Below are 17,715 nucleotides of genomic sequence, written 5' to 3'. Positions count from 1 at the left end.
ATAACTTCATCTAGTGGAACAATTCTAATTGAGCAGTCATTGGGTATGAAGCTAGAGGTGATTTTCTTTCTGTCTTACTGACCTTTTCTCTGTGATTTATTTATTTGTAACGTTGTTTTGTGACACCTGTGATATTATTGTAGAATGTCCACCTGGAGAAAGCCCATAGTCGACTAGAGCTGGAAGTGACGGAGGCACGCGAGGTCGCAGAAAATCTTGAATTCCGCATCGTAGAGCTAGAATCACAGGAGGTAAGTGTTAGCATGTTTTTGTTTTTGGGACATGATGCTGCACTTTTAACAACATCCTACCAGAACTTCATAAAAAAGGAACAATTACCAGTTTTCCCAAGGACCGTGCAGTGTAAAAACATCTTATCACTGGTAGTTTTTCCAAGAATCGTGAAATGTGAAATTATCACATGGGAATTAAAACGTGATGTAGTTTTCCATCCTTTATACAGAATATTAAAATTCTGATTTAAATCATCCCAGCTGGTAAACATGCTGTTGTCGCAGTCAGATTAGGGAATTATGAATTACATGCATCAACAATCATTCTGTAACATAAAAAACAAAGAACAGAAACTATTATAATTTAGCAGAATGGTTCCAGAGCGAAAATCTCTAAAATAAGATTACCACTAAAACATGTGTATTAACAGTATACGTATACTGCTGTTACCCAATGTACGTTGAGACAGATGGCTCATGTAGGAATTTCCTGTAGAATTTAGGAATCTTTTAGATCTGTAATTCTGGGCATGATTATGATAAATAAAATCTGTGATACCTCTATCAGAGATAAAGTGTTTAAAACTAGTTTTAAGCTTGGCTAGAGGTACTCTATAATTACCCAAGATACGAATTATAAAAATGATTTGGTAGATTACTATCTAAATATTAAGTGATATCCTTCAAGTTTATACGGATAATTTGAGAAAATATTAGGTATAGTCAATATATTTCCACAAAGTTCTTTTTATATCGATGGCCTTTAAGGACTCGGCTCTAGGTGTATAACAGGAATTTTGTATAACCATGTTATCTGTCACTTGCAATGCTTCATTGACAGAGTAATATATGTATATATTTTCTGTCGGCCGGTGATGGTACTTTACAGAGCAGTAAGAGAGTTATCTCCCCTTCATCATTTTGAGTGTGAACTCTGACAGTTACACCACCTTATGATAGAATATCTTTTTACCACGAAAACAAAACTAATTCTATAGAACTAGTACTGCTGGTAACGGAACTTATCTAATATTGTAAGAATTTCTTTTTAATCTGTTGTTGATATTGATGCAATCTTCAAATAAACAAATGGTTTAAATGTGTATAGAATTATTTTTTAAAAAATCATGAAACCATCTGCACAATAATAGTCCTGCAGCAGTCATATTTCAAATATTGATATATTCATCAACAAATAGGAGTTTTCACTTCTTAAGCTAAAGTGTAAGGTGTTTACTTAAAAAGTGTGGAATATTGAATAAGAAATATATGAATTCTTATCTATTTTTTTATTTTTTTTTTCTTCCTTTTATTATTATTGGAATTTTCCACAAAGGAAATGTTATTTTGGTGTATATGTAACAGAACATATGATTAATGAAAGTTAAGTCACTGTCTCCGCTAGGGATCGAATCCAGGAACATGGGCGTCCATGTAAGAGAGAACACGATTAACTGAAGTTAAGTCACTGCCCCGCTAGGGATCGAACCCAGGAACATGGGCGTCCATGTAAGAGAGAACACGATTAACTGAAGTTAAGTCACTGTCTCTGCTAGGGATCGAACCCAGGAACACGGGTGCCAATGTAAGAGAGAACACGATTAATTAAATTTAAGTCACTGCCTCCGATAGGGATCGAAACTGGCACCTCTGTCTTATTCTCAATAGAATTACAGAGAAGATCGCCATAGATGCGTGGTATACTTCGGCTAGTATCTATAGCCAGGGCTACATACTCTGGGTTTTTCCAAGGGTGACAGAGATACTTGGGTATTTTTCCCAGGTCCCTACATGGGCGTCAATGTAACAGAGTGCATGATTAATTAGCTTTAAATCAATGCCTCCGCTAGGGATCGAACCTAGGACCACTAGCTTACTAGTCTTACACTTAGCCAATCCAGCTAAAGAGAAGATCTCTCTAGCCAAGCAGAATATTGTGGTTACCACTAATGAGTATAGTCCCACTTCTTTTCTCCTCAGTCCCCCCCTATTTCCCCAAGTCCCCCTTCTCTCTTCTCCAGGTCCCCCCCCCCCCTCCCTTCTCTCTTCCCCGTCCCCCTATTTTCCCGTCCCCCAAGTTTCCCCAGTCCCCCCCTATTTCCCCCAGTCCCCCCCCCTTTTTTTCCCCAGGCCCCCCCCCCCATTTCCCCCAGTCCCCTTCCTCCCTCTCTCACCCTTTAAGTTAGTACCAAGTAGATAAATACAGAGAACATCAGTAAACAAGGTAGAAAAACAGAAATGTTACGGAATTTTCATTGTTGTTTGTGCATGCATATTTCATGTCCGGGAGGTCAATTATTCGTAGACAATGTATACCTGTGGATAATTCCGTCCTAATCTAGATCTGTATACATCCTTACTGCACCTGGTGATTGATGAGCCTTGTAGCTGAGATGTTCATTTCATCAATCACAAAAACACTGGTATGACAACTGAATTGTAGTGGTTTTTTTTTTTCAAACAGAATGTACAATTTCTCCAGATTTGTTTCACTAATTTCCTTTTGTGACAAATGTGGTTTTAGATACCAGCATTATATATGGGCCTCATTATTGTAACCCCAGTACTGGTTTATTTTCTATGAGAAAATATATTGGATTCCCTGAAGGAAGGATTGGATTACTACAGACTGTTTATTGATTACTCAGAGATTTGTGTCAGTGGGAATGTCTAGATTGTAGAAATGTCTAGATTGTAGAAATGTCTAGATTGTAGAAATGTCTAGATTGTAGACATTGCTGTGTAGATTTCAGAGATCTTGTATGTGTCACAGTGGAGCAATATTTAAGCATTGAATGGCTTTCAGTTGGCATTCATAGTCAATATGAATGCCAACTGGACAGAGGCAAACTCCATGAAGCGCGCTAGCGCTCATGTTGAATTTGCCTCTGTCCAGTTGGCATTCATATTGACTATGAATGGCAACTGAAAGCCGTTCAATGCTTATATTTACCATATGCGATTTTTTATTTGTCGTGCGACTTTTTTTTGAAATTTTCAAATTCAAATTTCAGTTGGCAGTTCATAAGCTGGTGAACTTGCAAACTGAATTGGTAGGGTTATATAGTGGCAGTGCCATACAATGGTAAATATAAACAATTGATTGTCCTCGAGTTGTCAGAGTTCTACATAATGAAGTTTGACTTTCGTTAAATTGTCTTTGAGTTGTCATTGGTCAAGATAACTAAGGTTGGCTTTCGTTAGATCATCTTGAGTTGCCAGAGTTTGAGATAACCTAGTTTGACATTATATTATCGGTTTCATATCTGTTAGAAAATGTTGACATCCATGTTGACATCCAGAAGGTTATATGTATGACCTGTATTCTATTTAGACTAAAGATATTTATTACATAATGCGTTTGATATTAATGTAATATTATATTTCGAACTATTGTACATGCTAAAATGACTATTGCACAGTCACATGCAAACTATTGAACACCTGTGACGTTTCGGAATCTGCTCACGTGCGAACTATTGAATACCTATGATGTTTCGGAATTTAGTCCTATCCTTTCAAGTGTCTTATAAGTCACTCAGATGTCAACACTGCCAGACAACAGTCATGGTGACTTCTAGACCTACAGTAAAGTCAAGATTTCAGTGATTCTAAGTTTATTTTACTGATTATGTAATAAAATAATTATATCATGGGTGTCTGCGCAATTGTCCAGAATATTTGACCCTCAGTACTGGTAATCAACCGATGTTCTATTGCACTTGGCCTTCGGCCTCATGCAATAGAACATCGGTCAATTACCAGTACTTACCTTGTGTCAATATCTAGACTGTTGCACAGACACCCATGATATAATTGTATTATTATAATATATAATACAATTACAGGCTATTTACTGATAACTGCAGGCAACATAAATTACCATTTCTCCTTGGTAGGAATGTCTAAATACAAAAGGGGGTCGGTGAACGAAGGTTTCAAAAATCTACAAGTTGTTTGGATACAATTGTCATATTAAAAAGTTACTAATGTGTGGTGATAGAAATACCTTTATGATTATAATAAACAAATGGCATCTTTGTTCTGGTATAAGTGAAGGATCAATGGTCATTTAAAATAAATATATCTGTGATATTTGTCCTTGATACTTGAGAAAAGCCTATTGATTGATACTAAAGGTCAACGCCAATGAACGTAAATTTTATCAATACAAATCAACAGCTTTATGTTTGTGGTGAAGTCTGTCCTCTGTGCTATTATGTTAGCATAGATACACAAATGGGTAAAGGTATCTGCAGGGAAGTAAAAACATGATGGAACTCTTGTTATGTATTGGTAGCCTGCAATTTCATTACAAATTCAATTATAGAAATTAAAAACTTACTTTTGTTAAAGAGTGTATTGTGTATTAAACCTAAATATCACAGCATTCTCAAAATCAGACCATTCCTGGTTCCCCAAATCTCAGCCACAGACTTCAGGACTAGTCCATCATTTACAGCCTGTCCCTGATTTCCGGAAACTCAGCCTCAGGCGAGGACCAGTCAAACATTTACAGCCTGCCCCTATTTCCCAGAGTTTCAGCCTTGGGCAAGGACCAGTCCAACATTTGCAGCCTGCCCCTAATTCCCAGAGTCTCAGCCTTGAACAACGACCATTCCAACATTTACAGCCTGCCCCTAATTCCCAGAGTCTCAGCCTTGAACAAGGACCAGTCCAACATTTACAGCCTGCCCCTAATTCCCAGAGTCTCAGCCTTGAACAAGGACCATTCCAACATTTACAGCCTGCCCCTAATTCCCAGAGTCTCAGCCTTGGGCAAGGACCAGTCCAACATTTACAGCCTGCCCCTAATTCCCAGAGTCTCAGCCTTGGGCAAGGACTATTCCAACAATTACAGCCTGCCCCTAATTCCCAGAGTCAGCCTTGGGCAAGGACCGGTCCAACATTTACAGCCTGCTCCTGATTCCCTGCTGGGGGTTCCTGTTCTACTTATATCATTATCTATACGTTCTATAAGAGGATTGTTTGATGGCAGCTTCCGTTTCTGATAAGAAATGTCCAAATTTTTACAGGAAGTTATTCCTTATTTTTGTTAAAAATGTTCTCTCCATCTCTGCTGGCAACAGACCAGTATTTCAAGAGGAGCTTGTCTAAAAATCTTCGTTTGAAAGTTTTTTTTCTCCTTTCCTGCATACCTGAGATCTGTGTATCAACATATCATGTCTGTCTGTACCTCTTGTAAAACATTTCACCAAACCTCCCAAGGGTACACAATTTTTGATATTGCATATTGATTGAGATCTCTCTTTGGTCCTGAGAAGTATGTACTTCATGCCATCTTGTAGAAGATAGTTTAATTAAGGAGGTAAACGAATCAATAAAGTTTTGGAACAGGATGTATCTATCGTTCCCTTAATTATAATGTAGACGATACTTAGCCAGGTCATGGTACCTGAGTGCTGAGATTTCTACCTATTCCAGGGAGATTTTCAACTGTGCGAGGTACAGGGCAATATTTGTGGATGTTTTCGCAATCATCTTGATTCCGTGACGGGAAATTTCTCTGAAGTTGCAGACAGCCTTACTATTTTACATGTTTAGTAGAAATAATTGGTACTGTCGGGCGGCACATCTTCTGTGTCAGACAAACGTACTTGTATATCGAGGTGAACTTTCCTTCATGTTGGTGCTCATTGGTATGGCAGGGTAAGTTTAAAAAATTATACGGTCAGAAAGGTGCGAGTCTTTCTCATGGCTGTACCAAATCAGGGAGTTGAACCCTGGTTACCTTGATGAAAGGTGTAATCTCACCCATCATTTTACAAAAACAATTTCTAAATTTTCACCCCTCTACTAGTCTTTATTTCAAAAAGTGAAATAACAAACTATTGTAGGTGTGAAGCAGAACTTAGCTAGCTGGCCACACAAGTTAAAAATCAGAAACTCATGACAGTGTAACTTTAGAGTTCAGAGGTCATAGGTTCAAATCTCTGCTGTGTTTCCACTGTTCAATTGCATAAGTAATTTGAAAATGAGTCTAATGCAGCCCTCTGGGCCTCTTGTTTTTTTTTATCAGATGTTCTGGTTTCGTCAGATCTTCTGAAGAACTCCCTACAACAATTATCCAGTAATCCTCTGTCCACGAGATCAGATACACAAATACCAACAATAACTCTGTATTTTTCTAATCAGGCACTTGAGTTAATTACCTGGATTTTACCGTCACAAACTAGAATAGATAAATAAGTCCATGGCTGTGAAAGCTCCTCAAATCACCATCTTTATAACAATATTGGAGAACAAATTGTTTGTTGACAGATCCTTTTGTGTTCCCTCACAAATCGACTTTACAAGTCTACAAGTTTCATGCCTGGTTAGCTTTATGAATTACTGGGAAAAAAATATAACTTATGTAAAATTAAATGCAAAAAATCAGATGCATCCAAAATATTTGATAATACAAATTTTAGAAGACAATTTTAAACACAACAATGAAAAAACTATGAATTTTTTTTACTTTTAAACATTTTTATTTCTTCATTTAATGAATTTGAAGGCTAACTATGCATTACATTTTGGGTACATGATCATGATTTTTCTGGTGTTATTCCACCGGTGTTATTCCAGGGTATTGTCCCGCGCATTGTCTGTGGTGAAGATTATAGACGTAAGCGGCTAGTCATGATTGACACCTGTGTCTTTTGTCGGCCACAGACGATTGTGGGGAAAAGCGTTCAAGTGTATAATCGATAGTGTTTAGATCCCAATTCTGACGTGATGGAGTAAGTGTTTTCGGATATAATCTGATCAATTTCTGTTAGAAGTTTACGGAGATTCAGGAACTTCTATCAGCTTCTGAGAAATCAGGTAAAATGACTATAGAATATAACCATGCTTGTTAAACTTTTTGTGAGATTTCCGTAGAACAATGGACATCAACATTTTTATTTTTTCAATACGATGAAATTTTCATTTTAGAATAAGATCGATAATGATGTAATAGTAGAAAGGTTTACAAATTGTAGTTTAAACTGTAGTTTAATTAGTCGACATACCTGTAAGTTACTCTGTGATAATTAGTCAGCGATCAGGTATGCGTGGGCAGTGAGCCCTGCCTGCTTTAACAAATGACCAGTGGGGTGTAGATCCCAAAGTTCCCACGCGACCCCTACATACCTGTACAGGTGTGAAAACGGGTACCGTTAGTCCGTCTCGTATCGTCTGTGTGATTTCTATAAACAAGTGTCTGTGTGATACTGAAGCAGAGGATACTCGTACAGGTGTGTATGTGTGTTACCTGTATGTGATACATGTACAGGTATATGTGTGTTACCTGTATGTGATATATGTACAGGTATATGTGTGATACATGTACAGGTATATGTGTTACCTGTAATTGTGATAAACAATAGTGTCCAGGTGTTATTGTGATAAAGACACCATACAGAAGTGAACTGTCTGTGTTTATACTTACAATGGAATACAAAACAACACCACAGGAGGGTAAGTGACAAACTCTATATTGTGTGGAGGTAGTCAGACTGGTATGGTGAGCTATCCAGCTGACTGTAGTAGAACTATATAGGTGTGTATATTTAGGTAGGAAATACAATAATAGGTAAATAGACTGCTGTACAGAGCAGATTTTATTGTATACAGTGCAGTGTGATAGCTGTTGGTATGTATCTGTCGACTGGGTGGTACATCAACATAAATGTTTGGGGTAGATGAGGCTCGCCAGCTTGTGTTGGTGAGCTATCCGAGTTCTGTAGTACTATATGTGGGTGTGTATATTTAGGTAGGAAATACAATAATAGGTAAATAGACTGCTGTACAGAGCAGATTTTATTGTATACAGTGCAGTGTGATAGCTGTTGGTATGTATCTGTCGACTGGGTGGTACATCAACATAAATATTTGGGGTAGATGAGGCTCGCCAGCTTGTGTTGGTATGACCAAATCAAGGTCTGACAGGGGTAGAAATTATAGATCCTGTCTGATAAGGCCTGGCTCCAGGCTGTAGGGGTGGAGTGTGTAGGGGTGGAGTGTGTAGGGGCGGAGGTCTGACTGATTCAGAACACACGTGTAAATGTACAGCAGTGCTATTGTGTTTACATTTGGTACACAGCTGCATCAGAAGGTATATACACAGGAAGCCAGGTACACACATGTACAGTCTGGGTAACAGACAGTGGAAATATGTAGCTGTGTAAAATCTGTGTGGATTATAAGTTCTCCGGATACATGACAGGTAAATAGATCTCCTTATATTGTCGCCCTGGTTCCGTATCCCTGTACACTGATCCAGGGACGGTTCCGAAATATACATTATATCTCTTTCCTATGGGATCTACCTGTATTTACTATAGGATATAGGGACTGATTGTTTATGTATACCAGGTAACTGCTTTAGAAATACTACGGTTACTGGTATCTGTAGGACAAAATCGAGATATAAATGTTAACTTATATGATAACATTAAGTGTATTGACGTGTGTTGATTACAGAGTTGTATACCTGATATAATAGTGTGGTATAGAGTCCAGTACTGTAGTGTGACTGGAACACCAGGTAAGTCCTCTACTAATTAATTTATAGCAAGGGTAATGTACATAGTCCTGTAATTAGATAGATCCATGCATAGTGGAACTGGACTGAACCCTGGTGGCCATGGTGCCTCAAATGGTTAGAGTGTCCGTCTAGAGCTTGGAGGTCTCGGGCTCGAATCCTGTCTAGTCTAGTCGCTCCTGTTACAGAAATTCTGCTATGTAATTGTAACTGTCCTGACCTTCCTTTGTAGTGATAGTGGTGGTCAGTTAGATTAGGGTTGATGTTCAGAGGACTAGGGTTTGAATCTACTCTAAATTCCGATATAACTTCTCTCTGAGTATCTCCTGACCTATATGTACTCGGACATCTGTGGCGGTCAGATCTGAGAACCTCCTAGCTAGTCTAACTATACATATATTCATGTAGACAACTTCTGTCGTGTGTATGTTAAAATCCATGTATATGTAGTTAATACATTGGTCAAAGTAGCTGTCTATATATTTATAAGGTCCAAAGTTAGAATCTTTAATTGTTTCCAAATTCCAGTGACATCGTATTGTGTTGTTAAGCCCCTATAAGCCCCTATTAAGCCCCTATTAAGCCCCTATTAAGCCCCATCTCAGTGAAAGCTCCGAGTTGTTTGGCCTGACAAGGTCTCCCCTGACCATGTGTGTTATGACTGTGCTCTGACTTAGCACTGTTTACCAGCTGTGAATGAACCATATGGCAGCTGTGTGGAGTTATGTTAACAAAGGCCTATATAATTACCTGTACAGCTATGCTACTACTCAGTATATATACTACTACTACTATACAGTACTGACTGCTCCAGAGGCTGGGCCTGTAGACTGTACACACATGTACTGAATATACTGGATATATATGTGGTCTGGTAAACACACGTGTACTGTTTGTTGACTTTTGATTCTGGGATTATTGGACAACATAGCTGATATTGTAAGGTAGGTGTAACTGTTTATTGAGTGATTTGTGAGACTACTAGGTAATGTGGGTCAGCTAAACCACGGTATTGAACAACATCTGTAACATATATTGTACATTATTTAATGGGATATTCGTACATCTTGGACAGACATCTCTAATTCAGGTTATGTGTAAAACAAGGGTAGGCAACTCTTGTTCAAGTCAATTATGTTACAGTTTAAGAAAAACAAGAATAGACAACTCAAGGTCAGGTCTGTAATATTGCAGTATGTGTGAAACAAGGGCAGACAACTCTAGTTCGGGTCTGTAATATTGCAGTATGTGTAAAACAAGGGCAGACAACTCAAGGTCAGGTCTGTAATATTGCAGTATGTGTAAAACAAGGGTAGACAACTCTAGTTTAGGTCAGTAATGCTGCAGTATGTGTAAAAAACAAGGGCAGACAACTCTAGTTCGGGTCTGTAATATTGCAGTATGTGTAAAACAAGGGTAGACAACTCTTGTTCAAGTCAATAATGTTACAGTATGGTGAAACAAGGGCAGACAACTCAAGGTCAGGTCAGTAATTTTACAGTTTAAGAAAAACAAGGGTAGACAACTCTAGTTCAGGTAAGTAATGTTACAGTATGGAGAAACAAGGGCAGACAACTCTAGGTCAGGTCAGTAATGTTACAGTTTAAGAAAAACAAGGGTAGACAACTCTAGTTCAGGTAAGTAATGTTACAGTATGGAGAAACAAGGGCAGACAACTCTAGGTCAGGTCGGTAATGTTACAGTGTGGGTATACATGCAGCCAAATATGCTATTATACTTATTTGTTATAAACAGTGTGAAATAATTTTAGTTTAGTTCAGTAATGTTACAGTATGGTGAAACAAGGGCAGACAATTAACTCTAGTCCAGGTCAGTACAGTATCTTTGAAAAAGACAGGGGGAGACAACTCTGGTTCTGGGTCTGAGTGATATAAATTGATAATTAGTATGTATGTTTCAGTAAATGTTCTTATTTAAAGACTAACCTCAGTTTACAAACGGTCATTTCTCTTGTATAGTAAACATAAGTATGTGATAGATATGTTTAGTGGTCATTTCTCTTGTATAGTAAACATAAGTATGTGATAGATATGTTTAGTGGTCAGTTTGAAGGGTCAGTGACAGACCCTGATTTATCAGCTATGACTGTTTGTTAACTTCCTTGTATGTATATAGGAGATAAAATTTGTATGTTATGTGTCCAGTAGACTGTCCATAAAGATAAAACAATGGTGTCCTTGACGGAGACTGTCGGTGTAAACACCTAGGTGATAGGGAGATATAAACATGACAGTGATCTAGATTGTCTGTAATGATAAACTGTTAGTGTCCAGCCAGATCTATGAGGTAGCAGTATTTTGTATTGTTTTAGAGTCGATATCCACCAGTAAGATGTATATAGGTGACATTATGTGGTCAGTACATCCGTCCATTGTGATGGTCCCTGTCATTATCCCTGAAAGATCTGTTAGGTATAATTTTTTGATAGATAGCTATCACTGTAATAAACAATACAGGTTTATTGGTAAATATTTCAGATAGATATCAGTAGTGGTCAGTATAGTGGTCAGTAGTGGTCAATACTATTTAATTGTCTGTGTTTATGTCTGACCAGTGTAAGTGACTTGCGACAATGATTTGTATAACACACCAATGTATTGGTCATCTTGAGCTGGTCTGGTGTGTATTGGTCAGTTTGTGTATTGGCCCTGGAACTGGACATCTCCTTGACCAGGTTCTAATTACTCAGTGATTGTTGGAATCATACATTACTGGTTAGTGGTCATCTTGACCATCAGAGAAAATACCAGTGGGGAACTTAGGGAAAGTTGTTCCAAGCTGATAACTGTAGAAGTTGAAACTGTGATAAATGGGCTATAAATCACTACAGAATCTGGAATTAGAACCTCGGTACAGTTAAACAGAAACATCACATGTGCTTGTGTAAGCTAATAACTGTAGAAGGTAAGATAGATTGATGATGGAACATAGATTACTTCTGTTATAGATGTATTAACATAATCCAGGAAGATCTGTGGTTGTAACATGATGTGATATTATCAGGAATCTCTGGTTGTAACATGTTGTGATATAAAAGGGAATATCTGTGGTTGTAACATGTTGTGATATAAACAGGAATATCTGTGGTTGTAACATGTTGTGATATAAACAGGAATATCTGTGGTTGTAACATGTTGTGATATAAACAGGAATATCTGTGGTTGTAACATGTGATATTATCAGGAATTTCTGGTTGTAACATGCTGTGATATTATCAGGAATCTCTGTGATTGTAACATGTTGTGATATTATCAGGAATCACTGGTTGTAACATGTGATATTATCAGGAATCACTGGTTGTAACATGTTGTGATATTATCAGGAATCACTGGTTGTAACATGTGATATTATCAGGAATCGCTGGTTGTAACATGTTGTGATATTAACAGATATATCTGTGGTTGTAACATGTTGTGATATTATCAGGAATCACTGGTTGTAACATTTTGTGATATTAACAGATATATCTGTGGTTTTAACATGTGATATTATCAGGAATCTGTGCATTTATATTTGCATTTATTTCTTATTTAGAAAATCTGCCAATAAAAATTAGGACTATTTAGATGTCTTCAATATATGTTAGGTAAGTCTGCTGGTTAAAAGTTGAACACTGTTAACAAGCTAGGCAGCCTAGAAGGTAGAAAATCTGCCCAGATGAGTTTAGGTGTCTCTAGTTTTGATCCATGTCAAATTTTTTTTGTTTTGATACAAAATGCCAACTTCGGAGTGTTACCAAACAGATTTTATTATAAAAACTTTAATTCCACTGGAACCCTGGTAGGGTAGTACTGTTTATAAAACAGGAATTTCGGGCTGGAATCCCTATCTGGTCACTTTTATTATCCAGTAAAGATAAAAGTGTAGATTAAATCTTTATTTTGTTGTGGTAGTGTTACACCATTAGATAACAGTGATAAGTCACACTACTGATAAGACAATGGTGCCAGTGGTCAGGAATCTGACCGATCTGACCGTTCCTGACCGATCCTGACAGTACAGATACACAGATAGAGCAAACATGGGTAACAAAAACACTGTAGGTCTTAATTGTGTCTTCCATAATATCATCTACAAATCTTGAAGGTATGCAAAATGTATGTAAATACAGAGATCTCTAACTCAGCTGACCGTCAATCAGCTGACTTTCTGTCAGCCAACTCTCACTCAGCCCACGGACTATCTCAGCTGACTGTCATTCACTTGACTCTGTATCTACGCTGTCTCTCATTGACTCTCTCACTCAGCTGACTCTCTCACTCAGCAGACTGTCACTCAGTCGACTCTCTCACTCAGCCGACTCTCTCACTCAGCCAACTCTCTCACTCAGCAGACTCTCTCACTCAGCTGACTCTCTCACTCAGCCGACTCTCTCACTCAGCTGACTCTCTCACTCAGCCGACTCTCTCACTCAGCTGACTCTCTCACTCAGCTGACTCTCTCACTCAGCTGACTCTCTCACTCAGCTGACTCTCTCACTCAGCCGACTCTCTCACTCAGCCGACTCTCTCACTCAGCCGACTCTCTCACTCAGCCGACTCTCTCACTCAGCCGACTCTCTCACTCAGCTGACTCTGTCACTCAGCAGACTCTCTCACTCAGCCGACTCTCTCACTCAGCCGACTCTCTCACTCAGCTGACTCTTCACTCAGCTGCTCATTCACTCAGCCGACTCTCTCACCTCGCCGACTATCTCCTCAGCTGACTCTCTCACTCAGCAGACTCTCTCACTCAGCTGACTCTCTCACTCAGTCGACTCTCTCACTCAGCCGACTCTCTCACTCAGCTGACTCTCTCACTCAGCAGACTCTCACTCAGCTGACTCTCTCACTCAGCCGACTCTCTCACTCAGCTGACTCTCTCACTCAGCTGACTCTCTCACTCAGCCGACTCTCTCACTCAGCCGACTCTCTCACTCAGCTGACTCTCACTCAGCTGACTATCTCACTCAGCAGACTCTCTCAGCTCGCCGACTCTCTCACTCAGACAGACTCTCTTCACTCAGCAGACTGCTTCACTCACCGACTCTCTCACTCAGCCGACTCTCTCACTCAGCCGACTCTCTCACTCAGCTGACTCTCTCACTCAGCTGACTATCTCACTCAGCCGACTCTCTCACTCAGCCGACTCTCTCACTCAGCCGACTCTCTCACTCAGCCGACTCTCTCACTCAGCAGACTGTCACTCAGTCGACTCTGTCACTTAGCTGATGAAGCATGGCTTGATGGATAGAGTCCTGAATCACACAGGAGACTGTGGACCAATTCCTTGCAGGATGCTGGTCTGGAATGTGTTTAAATAAGCTGTGAAAACACTGTCAGGAGTGTGGGTTATATCAGTAATACCTAGGTATCTAATTTGTACAGATTATTGCAGATTTGCATTGATGAACCAAACAAAATATTATTTCAAAAGTTTTCTCATTGTTGAGGGGGATGGGCCAGAGGACTTCAGTGGCAGAGTGCGGAGTTCCTCAGGGGCTGAACCTGTTGTATTCTCTGGCTGTGTATATTGTACAGAGTCAGTTTTACCAAGTCTACCTGGGAAATCAAACTTCTAAGTCCTGTCAGATACTGTATATATTATCTATATAAAGCTGTGGGTTAATTACCATGGTTAATTAATAATGCAGTTATTTAATTAACATTATAAATGATGCATTACATTGGAATCTGGAATGTATTCCTTTCTGTGCTTCAGGTCGTATTCAGGACAAATTTAATCTAATTCAATTACAGAAATATGTTAATAATGTAACTGTATGGTGATACGTGATCCGAAGTTTTTCTGTCGTAGTTACCTGTACAAATTAGTAGCTGTATACATGTATAATGTATAGGCGGTGATCGTGGGGGTCACAATTAATCAATATGGTCTCTGGTCCTCCACGACTAATTAATTCATGTAGTTCTGGGGAAATTTTTTGGCCGTAGTTTTGTAAATAATTTATCTAGATGTGTATAGATCTTGTGACAGTGTGGAGTTAAAAAGTCCCTATCCATTTGTACATCCTGTGGTCACAAATTGGTAAAATATTTTAGGGCAAGAGGTTGGAATACCTAATGGAGAAATCGAAAATTGGATTATAAAGACCACTAAAGGGAGCACAGAAATCTAATAATTCCTAATTTTTTTTTACATTTTCATTATTTATATATTTAAATATACATTTGTAGTTTCGGTTTTAGATATTGTTTATTAGCTGAAAAGAGCCAAACATGGCGTAGAAAGTACTTCCATAGTGATTCTTTTGTATTGATGTACTGTACGTATTAGTGTTGGAGAAATATTTCTCCATTTTTGAAAATTCTTATTTGAGCTGGAAATGAAATTTTGATACTGATTTCATGTTCATATTTCCTTGATTTTTTATTTGCATTTAATGATTTTAACTCTCTTTTAAATCAGTTTGATTAAAAAATGTAATTGTATTCAAATATGGGGCTGCAGTGGCCGAGTGGTTAAGGTGTCCCGACACTTTATCACTAGCCCTCCACCTCTGAATTGCGAGTTCGAAACATGCGTGGGACAGTTGCCTGGCACTGACCATAGGTCGTTGGGTTTTTCTCCGGGTACTGTAGCTTTCCTCCATCTCCAAAACGTTCAATGACCCTGGCTGTTAATAGGGCGTAAAAAAAACCAAACCAAAGTATTCAAATACAGTTAGGGAAAAAAACGTTTTTATTTAATATAAAATTTAATTGTGTGAAAATTTTAGCTTCAGGATATGGTAGAGATTATCATGTGAATATTGAAATAATGTCTATATAAAGGAACAATTAATAGTGGTCAGTGTGATGGTCACCCCTTGACCAGTAGTGACCATTAGTGACCAGGGTGGTTAACCCTGGGGTTATTTATATCAGCTATACACAAGGTAGATCAACTTCTATATGCCAAATGTCATTAATGAGACATCACAAAAACACACACTGATAAAATATAGCTTTAGGGGAATCATAAAAATTCTTAATTCACTGACGTGGACTGAATGGATATATAGAATATGGTTAAGGAGCTCAGGATTGCAGAATGAAGGTATTTGATTCTAACTTGCTTAATTGTATATTCTTACAATATATGAAATATTTAAAGATGCATATTCTACTTTGTGCCTGTGATTTGTGTCAGTTGTCTCCCCTACAAAACTTTATATTGGCGTTATCTGTAGGGATTGTGACTGATTTGAATGTGCTCATGTATGACTTTCAAATGTCATCAAAAAATTTACATTCATATGATAATACATACTGGTTACTTCAGATGTGGAACTATTCTAGAATTGAGAGGGCATTATTGATAGTAAGGTAGCATACAGCCTTAACTCTAATACAAATAACATATATTTTGTAAAAAGTAGTATATAGCCTTAAATGTGTTGCCATGAATATGAAAAAAAAAATGTTGATAATTTTTTTTAATGCTGATTTGGAGATTGTTGATATTCAAATTAAACTCGATCTCGCATACATATTGGTGGGATACTAAGTGTGCTGTATGCAAATTGTATGACTTCAACATTTTGTATTTAAAACAAACTGATTTAGCACATACTGAACCTTCATTGTCTATATAAATAATGTGAGTTTATATCTTTTAATCATTAACATGATAACCAAGCTTAAATTGTTTACAAATGGACATTCTTGGCCATACCTTTAATTGTGTATGTATACAGATAACAGTGTTTTGGTATATGTGGAATCTTATCACTACATACTGTTATTGTGTTTGATGGTTTGGTGAGAATCAAACAAGTTTATTGTTTGAAAGGATATACCTGTATTATGTTGATATTTATATAGACCTATATATTTGTGTCCTTGGTCTCCATGTTAAGTGTGTCCGTGGTTCTTCGTGGTTTTCCGGTTCGGTTCTCGGAGAGCCACCCCTTGCTGATTGGGTTTGATTACGGAGATTAAATTATGTATAAACTTGTGGTAAACTGGCTGGAGTGGAGATGTATATCACACCTGTTTATAGGTAGGAACCTCTGTTTTTATATACCACGCATGTAGTGTGATCTATCCAAGCTAGGAGATAGATTTGTGTTTATATCGTTGTTGTTGCCTCTGTAGCTGGAGGAGATTAACTTAACAACTGGTACGTATATATATTGACATCAGTTATAAAACTTGTCGGTACCTCACCTGATTTAATATTATATAGAAGTATTATAAACCTGTAACTCGAGGATTTATTGATATTATAGAAGAAACATCAGATATAGGTAAGTGTATATATATATGTCTTTGTTAACCCACAATCGTTATTGTCCTACCATACCTGCTGTTCTGTTTATACTGGAGTAAAACGTACTTAAATGTTTTATGACTGTTCCTACGTAGATTATAAAATATATAGGCAACTTAAATCATGTATCAGCAAAATATTAAGTGATAACAATTTTCTTGCAGCCTTATTATCCCCTCGTGACGAAAGTCGGGGAGGGGATATAGCGTTCCGTTCGTACGTAAGTACGTATGTACGTATGTTCACTTTTTGTTAGCGCTCTTGCGACTTCATTTTTGAACGGATTCTGACCAAACTTCATATATGGGTCCAGCATGGGAATACCTCGAACGAGTTCGTGTTTCAGGGTGCCAAGGTCAAGGTCAAGGTCACCGTTACTATTTATAGAAAATCTTTGTCAGCACTCTTGCGACTTCATTTCTGAACGGATCCTGACCAAACTTCATATGTAAGTCCAGCATGGGAATACCTCGAACGAGTTCGTGTTTCAGGGTGCCAAGGTCAAGGTCAAGGTCACCGTTACTATTTATAGAAAATCTTTGTCAGCACTCTTGCGACTTCATTTCTGAACGGATCCTGACCAAACTTCATATGTGGGTCCAGCATGGGAATACCTCGAACGAGTTCGTGTTTCAGGGTACCAAGGTCAAGGTTAAGGTCACTGTTACTATTTAT

General features: G+C 38.1%; 1 protein-coding gene across 2 annotated transcripts in view; it reads left to right on the top strand.

The window, feature by feature from the left end:
* The window catches only part of LOC117339143 (centrosomal protein of 290 kDa-like), a 103,351-nt gene that overhangs the window by 34,431 nt on the left and 51,205 nt on the right, over positions 1-17,715 (top strand). For both annotated transcript variants that reach the window (XM_033900561.1, XM_033900562.1), the window contains exon 11: positions 144-251. In XM_033900561.1, the coding sequence (XP_033756452.1) occupies positions 144-251 (108 nt within the window). The remainder of the gene's footprint in view (positions 1-143; positions 252-17,715) is intronic.

Source organism: Pecten maximus, chromosome 12, assembly GCF_902652985.1.
Source record: "Pecten maximus chromosome 12, xPecMax1.1, whole genome shotgun sequence".
Lineage (NCBI taxonomy): Eukaryota > Metazoa > Mollusca > Bivalvia > Pectinida > Pectinidae > Pecten > Pecten maximus.
Note: the sequence above shows the minus strand (reverse complement) of the source record. Positions and strands in the feature narration are given on the sequence as shown.